At 45.4% G+C, this 21,904-nt stretch overlaps 1 protein-coding gene across 10 annotated transcripts in view; it reads left to right on the top strand.

The window, feature by feature from the left end:
* Positions 1-21,904, top strand: part of ARHGEF9 (Cdc42 guanine nucleotide exchange factor 9) — a 286,032-nt gene that overhangs the window by 230,520 nt on the left and 33,608 nt on the right. For all 10 annotated transcript variants that reach the window (XM_078148017.1, XM_020979676.2, XM_020979675.2 and 7 more), the window contains 4 exons: positions 163-354; positions 6,763-6,942; positions 12,558-12,790; positions 20,289-20,418. In XM_078148017.1, coding sequence (XP_078004143.1) covers positions 163-354; positions 6,763-6,942; positions 12,558-12,790; positions 20,289-20,418 — 735 coding nt within the window. The remainder of the gene's footprint in view (positions 1-162; positions 355-6,762; positions 6,943-12,557; positions 12,791-20,288; positions 20,419-21,904) is intronic.

The following is a 21,904-nucleotide window of genomic DNA, read 5'->3' as shown; positions in this document are numbered from 1 at the left end:
AAATCATGTTTTCTAGTAGTTTTTCCCTCATCCTTCCCTTTGCACTGATAACACAATTAAAGAAGGATTTATTTTGGAGACTTGCCACAGTCGGTTTGCCAGTGGCCATTTTTCCCAGTTGCCTGGCTCGTAACCACTCTTGCTCTGTTTTTCTCCTCTTAGCTGTGGGTGAACCAGGAAGACGGTGTGGAGGAAGGGACCAGTGAGGTACAGAATGGGCACCTGGACCCCAATGCCGACTGCCTCTGCCTGGGCAGGTCACTGCAGAACCGGGACCAGATGCGTGCCAATGTCATCAATGAGATCATGAGCACCGAGCGTCACTATATCAAGCACCTCAAAGACATATGTGAAGTAAGCCGGGGATACTCCATGGGTGGCAGAAGGGCAGGGACCTCCTGAATGGGAGTATCTGAGCTCACTTACCAGCCCTACCTTTCCTTCATACCTGAAACAAGACATTCTCATTTTCTGGAGGCAGTGGTTATGGTGGAAAGAACCCAGGTCCTCTGGATTCAAGCCTCAGCCCTACCAAGTCTAGGTGTGACTTTGGCAACAAAACCCAACTTCCTTGATCCTTAATTTCCTCCTCTGTATGGGGATAAGAGGTGGGAGAAACATCCTTTTTATAGTAAATTGTTATAGAAATATGAATTACAGTTATTCTCTGTACATCATCGTCCTTATTTGGAAAATAGAGACAATAAGAATTACCCTTGCCTGGAGCAAATGTGCAGGTCCATCTGGGGCCTTGAAACTCCATGGCCTGGTTCTCTTTCCTCTCTCAGTGTGATTTCTCAGGCCAAAGGTCATATATAAGCTCAGAAACCACAGTTCTGTTCCTTTCCTCCCCACAGCTTCCCTGTGTGATGAATGAAAAGCCTGAGAGACAGAGTTTCTGGATAATTAATAAACAATTTATTGATTAGGCTAGCTGATAAGCAATTAATCCACGGTCAGTGTTTGTCCTCAGTAACCAAAGACAAAACCACAGAGATCACTGAATGCTTAAATACCTTTGGAAAAGTCAGTGCCCCTGATAGGTGAAAATCAACCCTGATTGGTGAGCAGTTAATGAGGGGGTGGATATATTACTGAGGAGGTGAGCTAAAAGGCTTCAGCTCCTTCTACTGAAAATGTGACTTGATCATAGAACTTAGCCACCTCTAGCAATCTGAACAAAGGAATCTGGCTCCACCCAGACCACTCTGGTTGGTTTTCTCCTTCATAAGCTGGGTTCCCTAGACTCCATTGGAGTGGTACAATGACATGGCTCATTTTAGGAAATGAGGACTGGAATTCACCTAGACTACATTCTATTTACACTCTAAATAGAAATAAGGTCTTCTAGTTGGGTGGGGTACTGCTCAAGATTGCAGAGCAAGTACCCAGAGGATTTGGGCAATCTCATCCATCGCCAATGTACTTCAGAGACTGACTGATCTATAGGAACTGGCCCCTAAATGAGGAAATAGATAGGGAAAAACCTCAATCCTAATTTAATAATTGGTTATTAATACAATAGAAAAATAATCACTTCTTGCACCTGCCTTGGCCTCTATCTGCATACCTCTATTGAAAGAGAGCTACATTTGGAGCCAGTAGGCCCCAGTTTGAACGCAGACTGGCTCCTTCAGTTGTAACCTTGAATTGCTGTGATCTGGATGCTCAATTAGGCGCATACATCATTCAGCAGGGGATTCTGGACGTGAGGGCAAGCATGGTGACCCATCCCCCAAATCTCCTGACCCAAGGCCTAGGTGTTTTTCCCTCTCTCCCTAAACTGTCCCCTGCCTCCTCTTCTAGGCCTTTGCTTCCTTCTTTCTAACTAGCCAGTGGTTAATAGCTCCTGTTTCTTTAACGCTTCCCAGTTTGCAATAACCTGATCCCAAGGTACCTTTCTATGGTTCTAAAAGACAGGAGAATCACTGAATTCCATTGGTAGAGAGAGTTTTTTCCACTAAGAGGTTTTTTTTGTTTGTTTGTTTGTTTATTCTATTTGGGAGATGATAGAGGGGAGGGCAGATTGGGGGAGGGGGCGATCAGAAGCACACTTCTGAGGATGGACAGGGTCAAAAGAGAGAACAGAATAAATGGAGGGTAGAATGGGATGAAGGGAAATATAGTTTTTCACAACAAACTAGTATGGGAGTGTTTTGCATGACTACATACATATAAACTGTATTGAGTTGCTTGCCTTCTCAGTGATGGCAGGTGTGGAGACAGGAAGGGAGAAAATTCAGAACTCAAAGTTTTAAAAACAAATGTTAAAAATTGTTTTCACATGCAACTGGGAAGTAAGATATACAGGCAGTGGGGTATAGAAATCTATCCTGCCTTACAGGAAAACAGAAGGGGAGGGGGACAAGAGAAGGAGGAGTGAGGTTGAAGTGAGGGAAGATTAGGGAAAGGGGTATTCAGAATGCACACCATCCTGGGATGGGGACAGGGACAAAATGGGGAGAAAATTTGGATCTGAAAATATTTTGGAAGTGAATGTTGAAAACTAAAAATAAAGAAATTAATAAAGAAAAAAGAAAAGAAAAGCAGTACTATGCACAATCATTGCCATCTTGAGTTCTCTTATACAGAAGGTAGTGATGCATTTTAGGGGTTCAGCAGTGCTGGGACCCCAAATCACCACACTCGGGTCCTGCCCAAAAAAATTCAACCCAAGCCTTCTTTCAGGCAAAGACAGGTTATTAGAACATCTATCACATTGGGCAGACTCTTAAGGAGTCTGAACATGAGTAAGCAGTGGCTAGATTTTAGGAATCTAAGCAGTGGTTAGATTTTAGGAATCCCAGCCTTTCCACTAAGAGTTCCCTATATTGATGAAATCACAGGTTGGCCACTCCTCCATTTGTTGTTGTTGTTGTTGTTGTTGTTTTTCGTTTATTTAAACTTTTTTTCTTTTTTAAATTTTGAGTTCCAAATTCTCTCCCTCCTTCCCACTCCCTTCCACACCCACTGAGAAGGCCGACAATATGATATCAATTATACATGTGAAGTCATGCAAAACATATTTCCATATTAGCTATATTTCAAAAAAAAGCAAGAAAAATAAAGAAAGTGAAAAAAAATTATGCTTCAATTTGCACTCAGAGTTCATCAGTTCTCTCTCTGGAGATGGATAGCATTTTTTCATCATGAGTCCTCGGCAGCTGTCTTGGATCATTGTATTGATTAGGGTAGCCAAGTCTTTCACAGTTGATCATCATTAAAACATTGCTGTTAGTATGCACAATGATCTCCCAATTCTTCTCACTTCACTTTATATCAGTTTATATAAGGTCTTGCCATGTTTTTCTGAAACCACCCTCCTCATCATTTTCTATAGCACAGTAATGCAATCATATGCCATAGCTGGTTTAGCCATTCCCCAATTGATGGACATCCCCTCAATTTCCAATTCTTTGTCACCACAAAAAGAGCTGCTATAAATATTTTTGTACATATGGGTCCTTTTCCTTTTTCTTTGCTCTCTTTGGGATACAGACCTAGAAGTGGTATTGCTGGGTCAAAGGGTATGCACAATTTTATAGCCCTTTGGGCATAGTTCCAGATTGTTCTCCAGAATAGTTGGACCAGTTCACTACTCTACCAACAGTTCATTAGTATGCCAATTTTTTCCCTCATCCCCTCCAGCATTTGTCATTTCTGATAGTTGTGAGGTGGTACCTCAGAGTTGTTTTAATTTACATTTCTCTAATCAATAGTGATTCAGAGCATTTTTTTCATATGACTATAGATAGCTTTGATTTCTTCTTCTGAAAATTACCTGTTTATAGCCTTTGAACATTTATCAATTGGGGAATGGCTCTTATTTTTGTAAATTTGACTAAGTTCCATACTTAGCATATATTTGGGAAATGAGGCCTTTATCAGAGAGATTTACTGTAAAATTTTTTGATATTATTTCATTGTCTGTGGTATCTTTTAGCATAATGTAGTTTCCCTGATTATCTTTTTTAATTAGGCCTGTTTTTACTTTTGCATTGTCTGAGATCATGATTGCTACCTCTGCTTTTTTTACTTTGGGTGAAATATATTAGATTCTACCCCAGTCCCTTACTTTTACTGTTTATATGTGTCTCTGTTTCAAGTATATCTCTTGTAAGAAACATATTGTTGGATTCTGGTTTCTCATCCATTCTGCTATCTGCTTCCATTTTATGGGTGAGCTCATCCCATTCACATTCACTAAGTGTATTTCCCTCCATCGCATTTTCTTCTGTTTCTCCCCCCCCCCAACTTTTTATCCTGTCCCTCCTCAAAAATCTATTTTGTTTCTAACCACTGCTTCCCTTAATTTGCCCTCCCTTTTATTCCCCCTCCCCTCTTTCTCATATACCCTTTTCCTCCTATTTCTCTCTTGGATAAGATAGATTTCTATACCCAACTGAGTGTGTGTATATATTCTTCCTTCTTTGAACCAATTCTGATGAGAGTGAAATTCAAGTATTGCCCATCTTACCCCCCCCATTTTTCTCCTCCATTGTAAAAGCTCTTCCTTGTGCTCCACTTTTATGTCTGATAATTTTCCCTATTCTACATCTCCCTTCTCCCTTCTTCCAGTGCATCCCTCTTTCTCACTTTCATTTTTTTTTAAATCATTCCAACTATATCAACTAAAACCTATGTCTTCTGCCTATGTAATCTCCTTTTAACTGCCCTAATAATCATAAAGTTCTTAGGAGTTACATGTATCATCTTCGTAATGTACCATATTGGAATGTAAACAGTTTAACTTTATTGAATCCCTTATGATTATTCTTTCATGTTTACCTTTTTTACCCTTCCCTTGAGTCTTGTGTTTGAAAGTCAGATTTTCTATTCATCTCTAGTCTTTTCATCAAGAACGCTTGAAAGTCTTTTATTTCATTAAATATCCATTTTCCCCCCTGAAGAATTACACTCAGTTTTGCACAATATGTTATTCTTGGTTGTAATCCTAGCTCCTTTGCCTTCCTGAATCATATTCCAAGCCTTCTGCTCCTTTAAAGTGGAAGCTGCTAAATCTTGTGTAATCCTGACTGTGGATCCATGATATTTGAATTGTTTTTTTTTTTCTGGCTGCTTAAAGTATTTTCTCCTTAACCTGAAAGCTCTGGAATTTGGCTATAATATTCCTGGAAATTTTCATTATGGGATCTGTTTCAGGAGGTAATTGGTGGATTCTTTCCATTTCTATTTTACCCTCAGGATCTAAGCTATTGGGACAGTTTTCCTTGATTATTTCTTGAAACATGATGTCTAGGTTCTTTCTTTGATGATGGCTTTGAAGTAGTCCAATAATTCTAAAATTATCTCTCCTGGATCTGTTTTCCAGGTCAGTTGTTTTTCCAATAAAGTAATTCACATTTTCTTCTATTTTTTTCATTCTCTTGACTTTGTTGTATTGTTTTTTGATGTCTCGTGGAGTCATTAGCTTCCACTGGTCCAATTCTAATTTTTAAGGAATTATTTTCTTCAGTGAGATTTTATACTTCTCTTTCTATTTGACCAATTCTGCTTTTTAAGGAGTCCTTTTCTTTAGTGAGTTTTTGCACCTCTTTTACCATTTAACCTGTTCTACCTTTTAAGGAATTCTTCTCTTCAGTGGATTTTTGTGCCTCTTATGCCATTTGGCCAAGTCTGTTTTTAAAGGTGTTATTTTTTTCACTTTGTGCTGCTTTTACCAAGCTCTTAATTCTCTTTTTATAATTTTCTTGCATCACTCTCATTTCTTTCCGCAGTTTTTCCTCTACCACTCTTATCTTTTTCTTTACCTTCCAGGAATTCTTGTTGGGTTTGTGTCCGGTTAGCATTTTTCTTTGATGTGTTGCTTTTAGCTGTTTTCACTTTGTTGTCTTCTTCTTCCCTGTCACTATAGTAGCTTTTTATGGTCAAATTATTTTTTTAACTATTTGCTCATTTTCCCAGCCTATTTTTTGACTTTGAACTTCTTGTTAAAGTTGGCTTCTGCTTACACTGTGCCAAAATCCATATTGCTGTTTTCAGAGCTAGTTCTGAGGATCTGCAAGTTTTTGGTGTTTTTAAGCTGGAGTGATCTGGAGAGAAGTACGGTCGTGGCTCTCCTGCTCTGTGCTCTGGTCTTTACCCAAAAAGGGCCCCTGGTCACTTGCAGTTACAAGTACTAGTGTTCCTCTTAGCCCTGAAACTGAGACCAGGGCCCCTGTTCCCTCATGACTGACCAGAAGCACTCCTTTCTGCCCTGGAACTGTGACCCATAACTGTGTATGGGCAATAATGTTGTTAATCAGTGCCAGCTGGACCCAGTGCCAGCAAAGGCTTCCCTGTAATGTCTTTTTGACCAGTTGTCCAACTCCCTCACCAACTTTGGGCTGAGAGCCCCTGAGGCTGCTGCTGCTACAGCTGCTATTGTTGCTACCACACGTGCAGGCTCTAGATAGACCTCTACCCTGGTGTCACATACTTCTCCTGCTGACCTCTTAAGTTTTCTTAGGTGGGAAAAATGTCTCACACTGACCTTTTGTTGCCTCTGCCACTCCAAAATTTGATTTGAGGTGTTATTTTAAAGTTGTTTGGAGGGGAATGTTGAGAGAGTTCAGCTGGGTGGCTATCCCTAATCTGACATCTTGGCTCTACCCTCCATTGTTTTTTAATTACTGGGGTTCAACTGGATGGCCTCAAGGATTCTGGGATGGAGTCTGGCCTGGTACAAAGGAGAGGGAGGAGTTCAGCTGGTTGGCTCTCCCTGGATAGCCCTTTGGCAATGTGTCCTTCCTTCCTGTGCAGGGTTACTTGAAACAGTGCCGGAAGAGGCGGGATATGTTCAGTGATGAGCAGCTGAAGGTGATTTTTGGCAACATCGAGGACATCTACCGGTTTCAGATGGGCTTTGTGCGCGACTTGGAGAAGCAGTACAATAATGAGGATCCACACCTCAGCGAGATTGGGCCCTGCTTCCTAGAGCATGTGAGTCCCTGTGGATTCACTCACCTTGAGCTGGGTGGAGAGGAGAGGCAGGGGGCTCGGGAGGCTTGGGAAGCACAGGAGGGCCAGGCCATGCTCAATTCTGACCTACATTTCAAACCTGCCCAGCAAGTGGTTCAAGCTTGGGTTTGTCCAGGTTGGGGATAGTAGGGGTGGGGGTGGGGACTGGTCCCATTTCCCAGCTCTCTTCCTCATTGGCCCTGTGACCTTGGGCAAGTCCCCTCCCTGCTCTAGACCTGTATTTCTCTGTGAAATGGGGACACAATTGAAGCACCATAGGATAGCGTGCTGTCTGTGTGACCCCACATCCCACACAGTCCAGTAACTTCTCTGGACATTGGTTTCCTAACATGGTTGAAAAATAGCACCTTGAAAGTCCTTTCCAGCTCGGACCAATGACTTGATGAAACAGAGCTCTACAGGAAACCAGGAGTCTGGAGGTGTCCCCATAAACATTCCCCCAATCCCATCTCTGCCCTTTTTCAGACAACTGGGGGCAGGCCAACATCAGTTCCTTGCCCCAGTGTCCACCTTCACAACAATTTGAAGATGGTATCACTGTAGTTATATGTATCCCTTGATCTCCCCTGATAACATAGGGGGTCAAATGGTCTAGAGACCCCATGTCGCTAATAACCCCCGAAGAATCTCCATTTAGCAGGCACTGCTTGATTTGGTTTTTAATCAGGATATTGACCAACCTAATGACTTTGTTCCCATAGCTGTCTTTCCTGAGCACTTGTAGACAGACCTTAGGAAATGGGGCCAGATACAATCTGAGGGTCCTTAGAGAAATCCCAAATTCAAGTCGAACAAACACTTGGTGTGAAGGTCGGGCTCTGGGGAGTCACAGTCTAAGGGGAAGGGGGATTAGAAATGCATGTGCAGCTAGATTACTGCTGTGGTACAGTGGCTGGAGCACTTGGCTTGGAGTCAGGAAGATCTGAATTCAAATTCTACTTCTGACACGAGCTAGGTCACCCTGGACAAGTCACTTCACTTCCCTGGGCCTAGGTTTCCTTCTATAAATAAGGGAGTGGGACATGATGACCTCTAAGGTCCCTTCTGGCTCTAAATCTGTGTTCTAGTGCTGGAAGCTAGACCAGACCATCTAATCTAACCCCTATCATTTTACAGAGAAGGAAACCTAGTAATTTTGCCAAATTCACTGAGGTAGTAAACATTCTAAGTGGGATTTGAACCCAGGTCCTCACACTCTAGAACCAGAGGTCCTTCCTTAGTCCCTTTCTGCCTCCCACATTGTTCTTCCTTCCTTCTTTCATAAACCTGGAAGCTATGGAATCAGGCTAAGCTATAAATGGCCACAGGGGGCCTATTGCTCTAGACCTCTTCCTTGAGGGAGATTCAAGGACTGTCTTAATTTAGGCTGGTTAGAATCTCATGGAGGTCCAAGTTGCCTCCCTGGAACTTCTCACTTTGGGGTGGGTGATGTCCAGGCTCACCACGAGCCTACTGAAGCATTGGGGTTAGAAGAGCCTCAGCCATGGCTCTACCTCCCCAGTCCAGAAGGCCCTCTTATCCGGGAGAGTTGCAGGAGACAAATGTTTTCACAATGCTCTCTGCTCCCTCTCATCATCTGTGTGAGTGTCTCCCCAACTTGGGCCATGGCCATGATTTCTTTCTGCCCCCTCCCTAGCCCATGGTCTTGGTTAACCCTGCAAATTTGGGCTTGCTTTCCCCAATCACAACTTGGCTTCTTTCCCCTAGAGGTCCTCTCCCTTGGCCATTAATAATAATAGCCATTAATCATTGGTAACACCTGTGCCTAACATGCAGTAGGTGCTTAATAAATGCTCATTGCCTGATCTGTTGGCAAGTGAGACAGATTGTCGATGTGAGGCAAACTGTAATATCCCTGCCCCACAGGGAAGATAGAGCTAGTCTCCATCAGTGCTTAGGGGAAATTAACAGGGCTAAGGCTAGAAGCCTCCTGGGCCAAGAGGAGAGTCCAAATGGCATGCTGTATGAGGCCAAGGTTCAGCCCAAAGGCCAGGCAGGAGACAGGAGGTGTTCACAGCAGCACTCAAAAGCCAGGAAGACCAGCATGGGTTAAATGAGGAAGCATCACCCAAATGATGTTTTCTTACCCAACTCGTTGGGATTGGGAAGGGCCTCTAGAGTAGGAAGACCTAAGGGAGAGAGAAGAAGGGGTAGAAATCTGATCCCACCTCTGATGCTTCATACCTGAATAACCTGGCCCAAGTCATTTCCCCTCTCTGGGCCTCAGTTTCCTCCTCTGTAAAATAAAATGGAGTGGGACGAGATGGCCTGGGTCCCCTCCCAGCTCTAGATCTAAACTCTAAACAGAACTGATCCTTGCAGCCTGCAGATTGACTTTGAAAACCACAAATGAACGTTCTCTTGGTATTGTGTTTTTATTATTTTGTTAAACGTTTCTGAATGATGTTTGAATTTGGTTGGGGCTGGACTCAGTGGTGTAGGGCACTTGCAGGCTGCCAGGCAAGTAGTGAGTTTGATACCTCTGGCTTAGATCCCAGAATCATAGAACGTTCAGGATAGAAGGGACCTCTGAGGCCATCTCTTCTAACCCTCTCATTTTACAGAGAAGGAGACTGAGGCCTGTAAGAGGGAAAGGGAACCTGGCCAAGGTCACCACAAGTAAGATTTGAACCTAGTACCTCTGACCCCAAATCAGGTGCTCTGCCCATCACACCACTGTGCTATTCCTTAGCTCAATATTCGAATTGTCTTCAGCCCTTCTACTCTTCCCACAACCTGCATGGCATAGTCTCCTTCCACCCCTCCTTGTTTGCACACTGGGGCTCTGGTACCCTAGCGAATATCCAGGGGGCATGGCCTTTCCTATGCTCTGAAGGAGCCTGGGAGATGCTACCTCCATCTGAGCTCACATGTGCTCAAGCATCCCAGAAAAGACACCTAGGCTCAGTCAGGAAGCATGAGATGGGCCAGTGAAAACCAGGCAATGGCTTCTCATCCTGGGCTTCTGACCCTTTGTTGTTTCCTGGGGCCCCTTTCTTAGAATCAGGTTTTTAGATGCATAAAATAAAATACAGAAGATTGCAAAAGAAGACAATTATATCAAGATATGGTTATCAGAACATGTGTGTTTTTAAAAGCCAAGTTCATAGAGTTCAGGTTAATGACCCCTGGGCTAATCACATTTCCTGCAGGAGCTGAGCAGTAGGAGGCAAACAGGAGAGTGGTAAGGAAGGAGGAGAAGGAGGAACAGGGCTGGGACCAAGGTCATGGCCAACCTGACTGGCCTAAAAGTTAGCTGCAAAACTGCCTTAGGGCTAAAGGGCATTGCGTCCACTTAGCCTAGATGGGCTATGTTGGTGGGCCCCTAGAAAGGAGAGAAGGAAGAAGAAATTCAGCAGGCAGCATCAAGGGGAGGAGGGTTCTCATTGCCCTGATACTCTAGACCCTATTGGGTGACTTGCCTCAACCTGGATGGAGCCAGAGGGCCTGTGTTCCAATGCTGCCTCTGCCCATTTCTCCCAGTGTGCCCTTGGGCTAATCACTCCCCTTCTCTGGGCCTCAGTTTCCTCCTCTGTAAAAGGAGGGGATTGGATGAGATAGTATTATAACTGTCAATCCATCCCCACTTCTTCCCTCTTCAACCTGCCCCTCAGTTTCCTTTTTATATTTTAGTGTTTAAAAAAAAAAAAGAGCCTTTGGTAGTCCAAGTCAGGTTCTCATCCTTATAAGAGGGGATTTGGGGAGTATGTACAGTAAGTCAAAAGAGCCCTGAATTTATTATTTATTTATTTTTTTTTAGATTTTTTTTTAAAATTTTATTAATTTATTTTGATTTATCAACAATCACTTCCATATGCTTTTCAGTTGAAAATTTTTCTCCCCCTTCCTCCCCCCCACCCTCTCCAAGACGGCATACAATCTGATATAGATTTTACATTTACATACCCATTAAACATATTTTCACATTAGTGAAGTTGTAAGTAAAAATTAAAACCAATGGGAGGAACCATCAGAAAGGTGAAACAAAACTCAACAGAAGAGAAAAATAAGTGATAGCGATTTGACTTCCATAGTTCTTTCTTTGGATGTGGACAGCATTTTCCATCCCGAGGCCTCTGGAGATGTCTTAGATCCTTGTAATGCTGAGAAGGGTTCAGTTTAACAATATCAGTCATTGCATAACGTGGCTGTTATTGTGTACAAAGTCCTCTTGGTTCTGCTCACTTCACTCAACATTAGACCATATAAGTCTTTCCAGGTTTTTCTGAAGTCAGCCTGTTCATCATTTTTTTTTTTTAGGCAATTGGGGTTAAGTGACTTGCCCAAGGTCACACAGCTAGTAAGTGTCAAGTGTTTGGTCTGAGACTGGATTTGAACTCAGGTCCTCCTGACTTCAGGGCCAGTGCTCTATCCACTGTGCCACCTAGCTGCCCCCTGTTCATTTCTTATAGCACAATAGTATTCCATTACATTCATATACCACAACTTGTTCAGCCATTCCCCAGTTGATGGGCATCCTCTCAATTTCCAATTCTTTGCCACCACAAAAAGAGCTGCTATGAATATTTTTGTACATGTGGGTTCTTTTCCCACTTGTTTGATCTAAAAGAGCCCTGAATTTAGTCAGAAGACCTGGTTTTTGAAGAGTCCTGGCCTTGCCAATTCTTCCCAACTGGACTTGGAGCAAATCCCTTCCCCTCTCTGGACCTCAGTTTCTTTCTCTGTAAAATGAAGGGCTCAGACCAGTGGCTTCTGAGGTCCCTTCTAGGTCCAGATCTACGATCTCTATGTGTGATCTTGGGCAAGTCTCTTTTCCCTCTGTTTCTAAAGGGCTTGGATTCGAAGGCCTCTGAGGTCTTTTCCATCTCTGAAGTTCTATGAACCTATGATTTGAGGGGATTATTGCTTGAAGGCAGGGAGTGGGAAGTGAACAAGATAATTTATTATGCCCTTGACTCTGAGGATACAGGTGTAGTCCTTTCAACATACTGGCCCCATGTTACCCAGAGTTGCAGGGCCCATGTATGGCTTTCTCAGAATTCAGCCCAGATAGCTGTGGGCATTTCTGAAGAACATGTCCTCTCTAGGAGCCCCAAAGTGAATAGGTATGGCCTAGGTAGGGTGGGGGCTCACAGCTTTTGAGGGTAGCACAGATGCTGTGAAGGAGTTGAGGTTAGGAGAAGGAGCTGTCAGTGGGGTCTCAAATCTAGCACAAGATTTCTGATTGGGGAGGCTGCTATAATATAGTCCTTCTTTACCTTTTGCATCATGGACCCCCCTGGCAGTTTGCTGAAGCCTGTGCATCTATTCCTGGAATAATATCTTTAAATGAAAAAAATAAAATCTATAGAATTATAAGGGAAACCAGTTATATTAAAATACAGTTATCAAATATTTTTACAGCAACTTCAGGGACCACTGGTTAAGAACTCATGCTGTAATACAAGGATAACTGGAATGGGCAGGTACAAATCCTTGAACAAGTCCTTTTCCCTTCCTGAGCCTCAGTTTCCCCTTCTGTATATTGGAGGGGGTTGGACTACTTGACCTCTAAGGTCCTTTCCCATTACACTGATCCAAGATCCTCATGTTGCCTTATCTCTTTCCCCCTGCAGCAAGATGGCTTTTGGATCTATTCAGAATATTGTAACAACCACCTGGATGCATGCATGGAGCTCTCCAAGTTGATGAAAGATGGCCGCTACCAGCACTTCTTTGAAGCTTGCCGCCTGCTGCAGCAGATGATTGACATTGCCATTGATGGCTTTCTCCTGACTCCTGTGCAGAAAATCTGCAAATACCCACTACAGCTGGCGGAACTCCTGAAGTACACAGCCCAGGACCACAGGTAAGCTGCCTGGCCTGTGCAGGTTGGCAGCCTACCGGGATACTCCAGGGTACAGTAGGCCAGAGGCCCTGCTCCAAGTAGAGCGACACTAGGGATAAAATGGGGGCTGTGAAGGGTACTTTATGAATGCCTACATTCTAGTGCTAGTTCAAGCTGTGGGACCTTGGGCAAGTTGATCTCCTTTTCTGAGTTTGTTTCTTCCTCTGTGAAATGGGCATCATAATGACTACACTGCCTGCCTCACTGGGGAGTTAGGAAGATCAAATGAAGCCATGGGAAAGTGCTTGAGAAAAGTGTGATATAAGCCTGAGTACTATTATTACTTCCATACTGTGCTGTCTTCTAGCCTGTTCGACCTTAACTAACTTAACCTTACTAGGTCATTGTTTCCTCTTCTGAAAAATGACCAAGCTGAACTTTAACAATTGGTTTGCAGCCAGAAAACATGATTTCAAATTCTAGCTTTGTTACTACCTGTGTGACCTTGGGCAAGTCATTTCAATTTTCAGTTTCCTCCTCTATAAAATAAGGAAAAGTCAATGGCCTTTGAGTTCTCTTCCAGCTCTAGATCTAGGATCCAACGCATGACCTTGAGCAAGTCATTTAACTCTTAGCCTCAGTTTCCTTTTCTATAAAAGGATGGAGTTGGTTGGGCCTTTCAGTTCTGCTTTCTCTATTCTAAGGGTCCTCCCAGCCCTGACCTTCTCTATTCTAAGGCCTCTCCCAGCTCTGACATTCCCTGTTTTAAAGCCCCTCCCAGCCCTGACCTCTGTTCTCGGGCCCCTACCAGCTCTGACATTCCCTGTTCTGAGGGCCCTCTAGCCCTGACATTCTCTGTTCTAAGGGCCTTCCCAGCTCTGACATTCCCTGTTCTAAGGCCCCTCCCAGCCCTGACATTCCCTGTTCTGAGGCCCCTCCCAGCCCTGACCTCTGTTCTAAGGCCCTTCCCAGCTCTGAAATCCCCTGTTCTGAGGCCCCTCCCAGCTCTGACATTCCCTGTTCTAAAGTCACTCCCAGTCCTGACATTTTGTGTCCTAAGGTTCCTCTCACAGGTCGGACATTTTATGTCCTAAAGTCCCTCCCAACCTCTATTCTAAGGTCCCTTCCGTCTTTGACATTCCAAGAGCCTTTCTAGCTCTGACATTGTATGTTCTAAGGCCCCTCCCAGCTCTGGCATTCTTTGAGTACACGGGATCAAGTCTGTGACCTTGGCCTTGTTAGTACTGTACTCCACATTGAGCTAAGCTAATCAGCTCAGACTAAACAAGCCAAAGGGAAGGAGGTGTTTCTCTCCCCCCTCAGCCTCCTGTCTGATTCTCATTAGGCCCACTGCCTGGTTTGGTTTGGGCCCATTGTCTGATTTCCTCTGGGCTGCCTTTCAGCACTGGACACTGAAGGCCTCTGTGATTTGGTTTACGTGAAGGAACTGGAATTCTTTGCTTCTTCCCTCCCCTGCTCCTCCTGGCTGGCCCCAGCCCCATGACATGTGTCAGTCCTCCAGAATCCTGCTGTCATTGTGACCCCGTGTTGGAATGCTCTGCATAGAACTGGGTCACTGAGGCCCAGCCTCCTCATGTCGCCCACCCAAGCAGAGAGCTCATGAGTAGATTTGGAGGTGCTTACATCTCCCTTCAACACACCTATTCTGGACCCCAGCTTGAAGGCATCCAGGAACCTGGGTTCCTCCACCACATGCCTTGTCTTTTTATGGAAGATGTGAAATGAATCTGCTGCCTCCTATGCTGGGGCTCTTTCTACTCAGGAGACATCATGGTGGAGGAGAGACCTTAGGCCTCGGGGCCAAAGGAGCCGAGATAGAGCCCTGGGTCTGCCTGTCTCTGGTTGTGTGGCCTTGTCTGGCCAGCTCTGGGCTCCAGCTTCTCCATAAGTAAAAGAATAGGCTTGGGCTAGATCATCTCAAAGGTGCCCTAAGCTACCTCTGACATTGCATGTTCTCAGTTCCACAGAGTCTAGCAGATCTTTTCACCTGGAAGGGTTTTTTGGGTTGGTTGGGTTCTGCTTCAGATAGTTCCCCATCTTCCTTGAGCTGTTCCTACTGAAGTTGTTACCATCTTTTCTAGTCTTGGTCTCTCTGTCTCTGTCTTTTTATCATTCTCTCTGTCTATTTCCTTCTGTCTCTGTATCTTTCTTACTCTGTCTCTGTTTCTCTGTTTGTCTCTTTCTCCCTCCTCTCTCTGTCTCCCTCTCGTCATCTCTCTCCTTCCCTTCCCTCTCTCTCTCTCTGTCTCTCCCTCTCTTCCCCTTCTTCCTCCTGAGTGCTTTTACCTCTTGCTCTCTGCCTAAGCAGTGGCTGCTGGTCACTCCCTTCCCTTGGGTAGCTAGGTTGGCCATGATGACTCATGGTAGAAGCTGTCTGAAAGGTGATGGTTTATAGAACTGTGCAGCAAAAGAGTTAGCCAGGGTCAGACCTGGGCTCCTGCCTGAGGGACTGGCACAGGCCCAGCCAAAGAGAGCTAGCTCACTCTTCTTTAGTCAGAGCACCTAGGTGCAAATATTTCCCTTTGATTTTCTCTTCTGTCAAACAAGGAGGTTGGCCTAGCTGACCTCTGAGTTCTCTTCCAACTCTGATCTAGGATTCGCTATTCTATGACCCTCCTTAGGACACTGAACTTGAAGTTAGAAAGACCAGGGTTCAAATCCTGCCTCAGATACTGGTTGTATGACCTTGGCTTAAGTCCCTTCCCCTCTCTGGGTCTCAGTTTCCTCATCTGTAAAATGACAGCGTTGGACCTGATGGCCTCCAGTGTTCCTTCCATCTCTCTATCTGGGCTGTTATAAATGTGTTTTTTAGGAGGGGACTCATACCTTCCAACAGCAGCTTGAGGCTTCAAGAGGCCCTCTGGTCCTCCAAGGCTCCATTGGCCAGCAGAGTCCCAGCCCCAGCTGGCCCCACCGAGCCCGAACTAACAAACACCACATGAGTAGCAAAGATTATGAAACCTGGGCGAGACCTTAGATGTCGTCTGGCCCCAACACAAGCCCTCTGTTGTACAGAGGAAGACAGTGAGCCACTGTCCTGTAGCAGTGTCTGAGTTCTAGCTGCAAACCCTACTCATGAGTCTGGGTGTGGTCATAGATCCAGGCATATGAAACCACCCCAGATTAAGTGTGGGCAGCTAGGTCATACAGTGGATAGAACTCAGGCCTAGGGTCATAGTAGGGCAGCTGGCTAGATCCAAGCATCTGTTGATTGGGCTCTGGAGTCCTGGTGAGTGGATGGATGGATGGATGGATGAACTGAAGTAAGTAACCCAGGCGGCTCTGCTGGAGGTGCAGACAAAGTTGGACTAGCATAGTGGAGGAAGCTGTTCCCAACTAGAGGTGAGGTCAGGCATAAGGAACAGAAAAGGCCCAGAGAGTATATGGGACCTTGGTGGTGGAGATAAATAGAATGGAGCTTGGGCCCCAGGGCAAAGGGATTAGCTAGGGAGGTAGAAGGTGGAGAAGAAGCCAGTTTATATTTATTTCCTCACCTAATGGTCATACATTTTTACCCATTTTTTTTTCAACCTGTAGAGGAAAAAAATGTGGGTGGGGAAGAAGCAGCTCATATTTAGAAACTAATTTGGGGGGAGAATATGGGTTGTATCCTCCCCCAGGCCAATCAGTGTGGGCCTCAGGGAAGAGTCCAGGGCTTCAGACCACATCTACTCCTTCTGGCTGCCTACAAGGCATCCTTGTTCCAGGATTTTCTGAGAAAATCCAGATGTTCCAGTTGCTATAGGGACTGTAGAGGCAGTGGATTGGGGTGGGGGGTGACATTCATTCCCATCATATGGGCTGTGTTAGGGAAGGGAAGAGAATCTGGCCAGAAGTAATGCTGGAGGGATGCCCTCCCTTGCTGTTGACCTTGGGGTGGTGGGAGAGTGAGTAGCTGAGACTTTGGGAGCCAGCTGCAGCAAGCTCTGGAGAGCCCTTGGGGGCTGCCTTCAGTTTCCTATCAATCAGGTCTTAACTCCCAGTGGCTTGGTACTCAATTTGCTGCTGGGGCTGTAAGAACTTCCTCCAGCTGTAATGATCCCAGGCCTTCCTTGCCTGCTCAACCTGCCTTTTGCCCATCTGTGTCTTTCCTTAAAGCCCCTACAGAAGCAGAAGGTGGCAGACCAGAACCAAAGGCCATTTTCTATTGCTCTTTGTTTCATGGGCTCTTCATTCGATACCTCCCATCCCAGGGAGACAGGCTTGCGTGTCAACAGCTGAACTGAGCCTCAGGAAGCAGACCTGGTCTGTGCCAGAGCACTCCTCAAAATGGTACCAGTCTAGGAGAGCCCACCAGAGATTGTGCTCATTGGGTATGGCCTTCTGAAAGTCACCTTTAACCCCACCGAGGCAAGAGAGGAGCCAGCAGATATGACCGCCAAACTTCGCAAATGTTTTTTGCCTATAGCATGAAGAACAGAATTAGAATTAAAATCTTAGAACGCAGAACAGAGAATGTTGAGACTGGCAGAGACCTCAGAGCATAGAATGGCAGAGCTCAGAGGGCCATTAGAACTGAGAATATCAGAGATGGAAGAATCCTTAGAATTTAGAATATAGAATCTCAGAGCTGAGAGGAACTCAAAACATAGAATATCAGAGCTGAGAGATGCCTTAGAACATTGAGTGTTAGACCTAGGAGGGACCTTAAAACATAGAATATCTGAGGTCAGAGGGACCTTAGAATATGTTAGAGCTACACACGCCCTTAGAACAAAGTATGCCTAAGCTGAGAGGGCCCCTTAGAACATGGAATGGCAGAACTGGGAAGAACCTTAGAACACAGAATATCAGAGCAGGGGGGGATCTTAGAACAAAGAATGTTAAGACTGGAAGAGATCTGAGAGCATAGAATGGCAGAATTAGAAGAGCCCTTAAAACGAGGATGTCAAAGCTGAGAAAGACCATCGAACCTAGAACATTAGAGCTTAGAGGGCCCTTAGAACAGAGGATGTCAGAGCTAGAAGGGATATCAAAGGCCTTTTAATCTAACTCCTTCATTTTACAATTGAGGAAACTTGAAGCCCAGAGTGTGTAAATGACTAGTGTAAATAAGTGTGTAAAAGGTTACACTGTGAGTCAGTAGCAGAACCAAGTCTAGGATGCAGGCGTCCTGTTTCCAAGCCCTGGACTGTTCCGTGATCCACCATGGTAGGGGAGGAACAGAGGGAGAGAGGTTCAGGAGGCTGAGTGTCCTCCAAGGTACCTGGTCCTAGAGGCCTGTGCCATCCCACCAGGGAAGGGGATGGCTACCCCACCCTGGCTTTGGGCCTTTGCCAGGTTGGAGTTTGAGGGGCCAGGATAGGGGCCCAGTGTCTCCTCACATGTCCAGAGGGAGGTGGCAGGGACCCATTGGGAGTACAGGGGGTTGTCTCTGCTGTTTTTCTTCTGGTCCAATGTTCTTCTTCATCTAGTCTGCCTTCTAGCTCAGTTGGGAAGAGTTTCTTGCCTTTTGGGAGTATCTCTGTCCACGTGAGTTGCCCTCACATCAGCCAACTGGCCAAATGCTGTGGTACTTTTCATGGATTCAGACCTCAGACCGAGCCAAAGAACCCTTCCCCTCTCCTACTTGGCCATGAGGCTGCTCCTGTCAGTAGACCAGTGGTGTCAAACTCAAATAGAAACAGATTCCTGTGGGCTGCATGATGACTTAGAAAACCACAAATTAGCATTATCTGTGCTTATTATGTTAAGCATTTCCTGATGACATTTGAATCTAATTCCCCTGCACTAGGCTTCATACTAGCTGGGTAACTTCTGGTGAATGCCATAGGCATTCAAGCTGGAGGAGAGAGCCTAGAGCAGAGCTCCACTGAGCTGGAGGGAACTCAGAGGCCCTCAAGGCCTAACCCTTTATTTCACAGAGGAGGAAACTTGAGGCCCCAAGATGTTACACAATTTACCTACAGTCACACATTCACTCACAAGTGCCAGAGATTGTACCAGGGAGTCAAAAGACAAAGTGAGACAGGGCCCGCCCTCATGGAGCTTCCTTTCTATCAGTGGAGACAGCACATGTATTTAGAAATATATGCTGAGCACCTTCCTGGTAGTTACAGGGCTAGAAGCCAGGCTTTCCCATTTCGAGTGCGGGTCTCTTTTCACTATGTGCTGCTGCTTCTTTGATTGTAGCCATTTTCTCCCCCTCTTCCCCTCCTTGCACCTGCCAGGAGAAATAGCAGGAGAGGCCCGCTGGCCCCTTCACCATTCTCAGAACTGGAAGGTTACTCTTACTGACACTGCCCCAATGTCCTGCCTGGAGTGCCTGTGATTTTCACAGTTGTCATCGAAGTTGGCGGCTGATGCAGCTGATGGCTCTGCCAGCAGACAGCCCCCCGTACCCTGCTGGGCGAGGACAGTCACCTCGGACTTTCTGGAAGAGATAGGCAGGCAGCCAGGGAAATGGGGCCAGTCAGTCTCCATGTTGCCTACTCCCATCTTCCTTTGTTTCAAAGGGCCCCTGAACAGGGCACAGAGGTGGGAAGGGTACCACCTTTCTTTCTTTCCACCTACTGCCTTAGTTTCTCTTGGCCTCACTTTCTTCATCCGTAAGATAATGGGACTTGTACTAGACGGTCTATGAAATACCTCCCAGCTTCTGACATTCTCTGTTCTAAGGTCCCTCCCACTTCTGACATTCCATGTTGTAAGGGCCCTTTACAGCTCTGGCATTCTGTGTTCTTTTGTTTTGTTTTGTTTTGTTTTGGCTAGGCAATGGGGTTAAGTGACTTGGGTCACACAGCTAGTAAGTGTTATGTGTTGAGGCCGGATTTGAACTCAGGTCCTCCTGAATCCAGGGCTGGTGCTCTATCCACTGTGTCACCTAGCTGCCCCAAATTGTTGATATCTCTCTTTTTTTTTTTGGTTAGGCAATTGGGATTAAGTGACTTGCCCAGAGTCACACAGCTAGTGAGTGTTATGAGGCCGTATTTGAACTCAGGTCATCCTGACTTCAGAGCCGGTGTTCTATCCGCTGCACCACCTAGCTGCCCCTGGCATTCTGTGTTCTAAGACAGGGGTGGGGAACTTGTGGCCTGGAGGCCACATGGGGCCCTCTAGGTCCTCAGGTGAGGCCCTTTGACTGAATCCAAACTTCACAGAACAAATCCCCTTAATAAAAGGATATGTTCTGTAAAACTTGGACTCAGTCAATCAAATCCCCTTAATAAAAGGATATTTTTTGTAAAACTTGGACTCAGTCAAAAGGCCGCACCTGAGGACCTAGAGGGCCACATATGGCCTGGAGGCCACAAGTTCCCCACCCCTGTATCTCTTTCAGCTCTTAAGTTTCTTTGCCCTCAGGTCCTTTGCAACTCCACTGTTGGGTGATCTAAGGCCCCTTATAGCTCTGACATTCTGTGATTCCAGGTTCCTTCCAGCTCTGACATTGTATGTTTTACATTCCGAGGTCCCTCTCGGCATCCCAAATCCAGTGCTTTTCCTCTCCGCCCCCCCCCGACATGATTTAATGGACCCTCCCCCTCCCGTGTCTTCACAGTGACTACAGGTATGTTGCAGCAGCTCTCGCCGTCATGAGGAACGTGACCCAGCAGATCAACGAGAGGAAGCGGCGGCTGGAGAACATTGACAAGATTGCCCAGTGGCAGGCCTCAGTCTTGGACTGGGAGGTAAGTTCCTGCCAGAAATAATTGGCGGTGGACCCAGAAATAGGCCTAGCCTGTCCAAAAAGACAGAAAAAAGAAGAAATGCAATGGAGATGTGGCCTAAGGGCAGTGATGAAGATAAGGAGGCATGTGAGGGAATAGTCATGGGCTCTTTAAAGAAGAAAGAGAAGCTGCTTCATAATCATAACTTTGATTTCTAGACCTACATGTATCCCCATTTTGCAAATGAGAAAACTGAGACAGAAAGAGAAAGTGACTTCCCCAGAGTCACACAGTTAATAAATGTGAGAAGCAAGATTCATCCCCAGGTCCCCTAAATCCCGAGTCATCTTTTGTCATAGAATTGTATAATTCCAGAGTTGGACCTCAGAAAGAGCACTGACCTTGGAGCCTGAGGGCCCAGATTCAAATCCTGTCTCTGATGATTATTACTATTTACTCCTTCTCTCTGAGTCTCAGTTTCCTCCTCTGTAAAATGAGGAGATTAGACAGGATGGCTTCTGAGGTGCCTTGCAGCTCTAGATTTAAGATCCTATGTATGACTTTGGGCAAGTCACTTCCCTTTCCTAGGTCTTTTTCCTCCCCTGTAAAAATGAGATGTTAGGACTAGATGCTTCTAGGTCTGAGATCCCAAGTGTGCCCTTGGACAAGTCACATCCCCTGCTGGGGATGGGGGGGGTGGGGAGATGGAAGTTGTGTAGAAGAGGTACACTAGACCAATGGTGTTAAACTCAAATAAATAGAAACAGATCCCTGCAGGCCACATAATGACTTAGAAAAGCACAAATTAACATTATCTATGTTGTATTGTATTTTTCCTTATTTTATTAGCTATTTCCTGATGACATTTGAATCTAATTCCCCAGCACTAGCAAGCAGAGAGTGTGATACCTCTGGATTAGACAGTATTGAAATGTGCTGTTCTCAGAACTGGTTGTCTTGATCCATTAATGCTGATGGCAGCCACGCAAGAGGCCTCCAGTAGAGTGCCCTGGAGATCTGTGCTTGGGCCTGTGCCATTTAACATTCTTATTAATGACTCAGATCAAGGCACAGATGGTATGCTTATCAGATTGGCAGATGACACACAGCTGGGAGGGAGGGAGAGCTAACACACCAGATTTCAGAGTCAGGATCCATAAGGCTCTTGACAGGCCAGAGCATTGGGTGAAGCTAATACGATGAAACGCACTAGGGATAGAAAGGAAAGTCTCACTTGAGCTCCAAAATCAACTGCGTAAGTAGAGGGTGAGGGAGGTGGAGTGAGTTAGGACCTGGTCTGTAAATGATCTGGGGGTCTTAGTGGACTTCAAACTCAATCTGAGTCTACAGTATGATGTAGAAGCCAAAAAAGCTATTGTGTTCTTGGGCTGCATCAAGAGAAGCCTTAGTTTCCAGGAATAAGGAGGTGACAACCCCTCTCATCAGATCATAAAGCATTGTGTCCAGTTCTGAACACCAATGTGGGGGGATTCAATTTGTTCTGGTT

The sequence above is a fragment of the Phascolarctos cinereus genome, unplaced genomic scaffold (genome assembly GCF_003287225.1).
Source record: "Phascolarctos cinereus isolate Bilbo 61053 unplaced genomic scaffold, phaCin_HiC Scaffold_8;HRSCAF=390, whole genome shotgun sequence".
Lineage (NCBI taxonomy): Eukaryota > Metazoa > Chordata > Mammalia > Diprotodontia > Phascolarctidae > Phascolarctos > Phascolarctos cinereus.
Note: the sequence above shows the minus strand (reverse complement) of the source record. Positions and strands in the feature narration are given on the sequence as shown.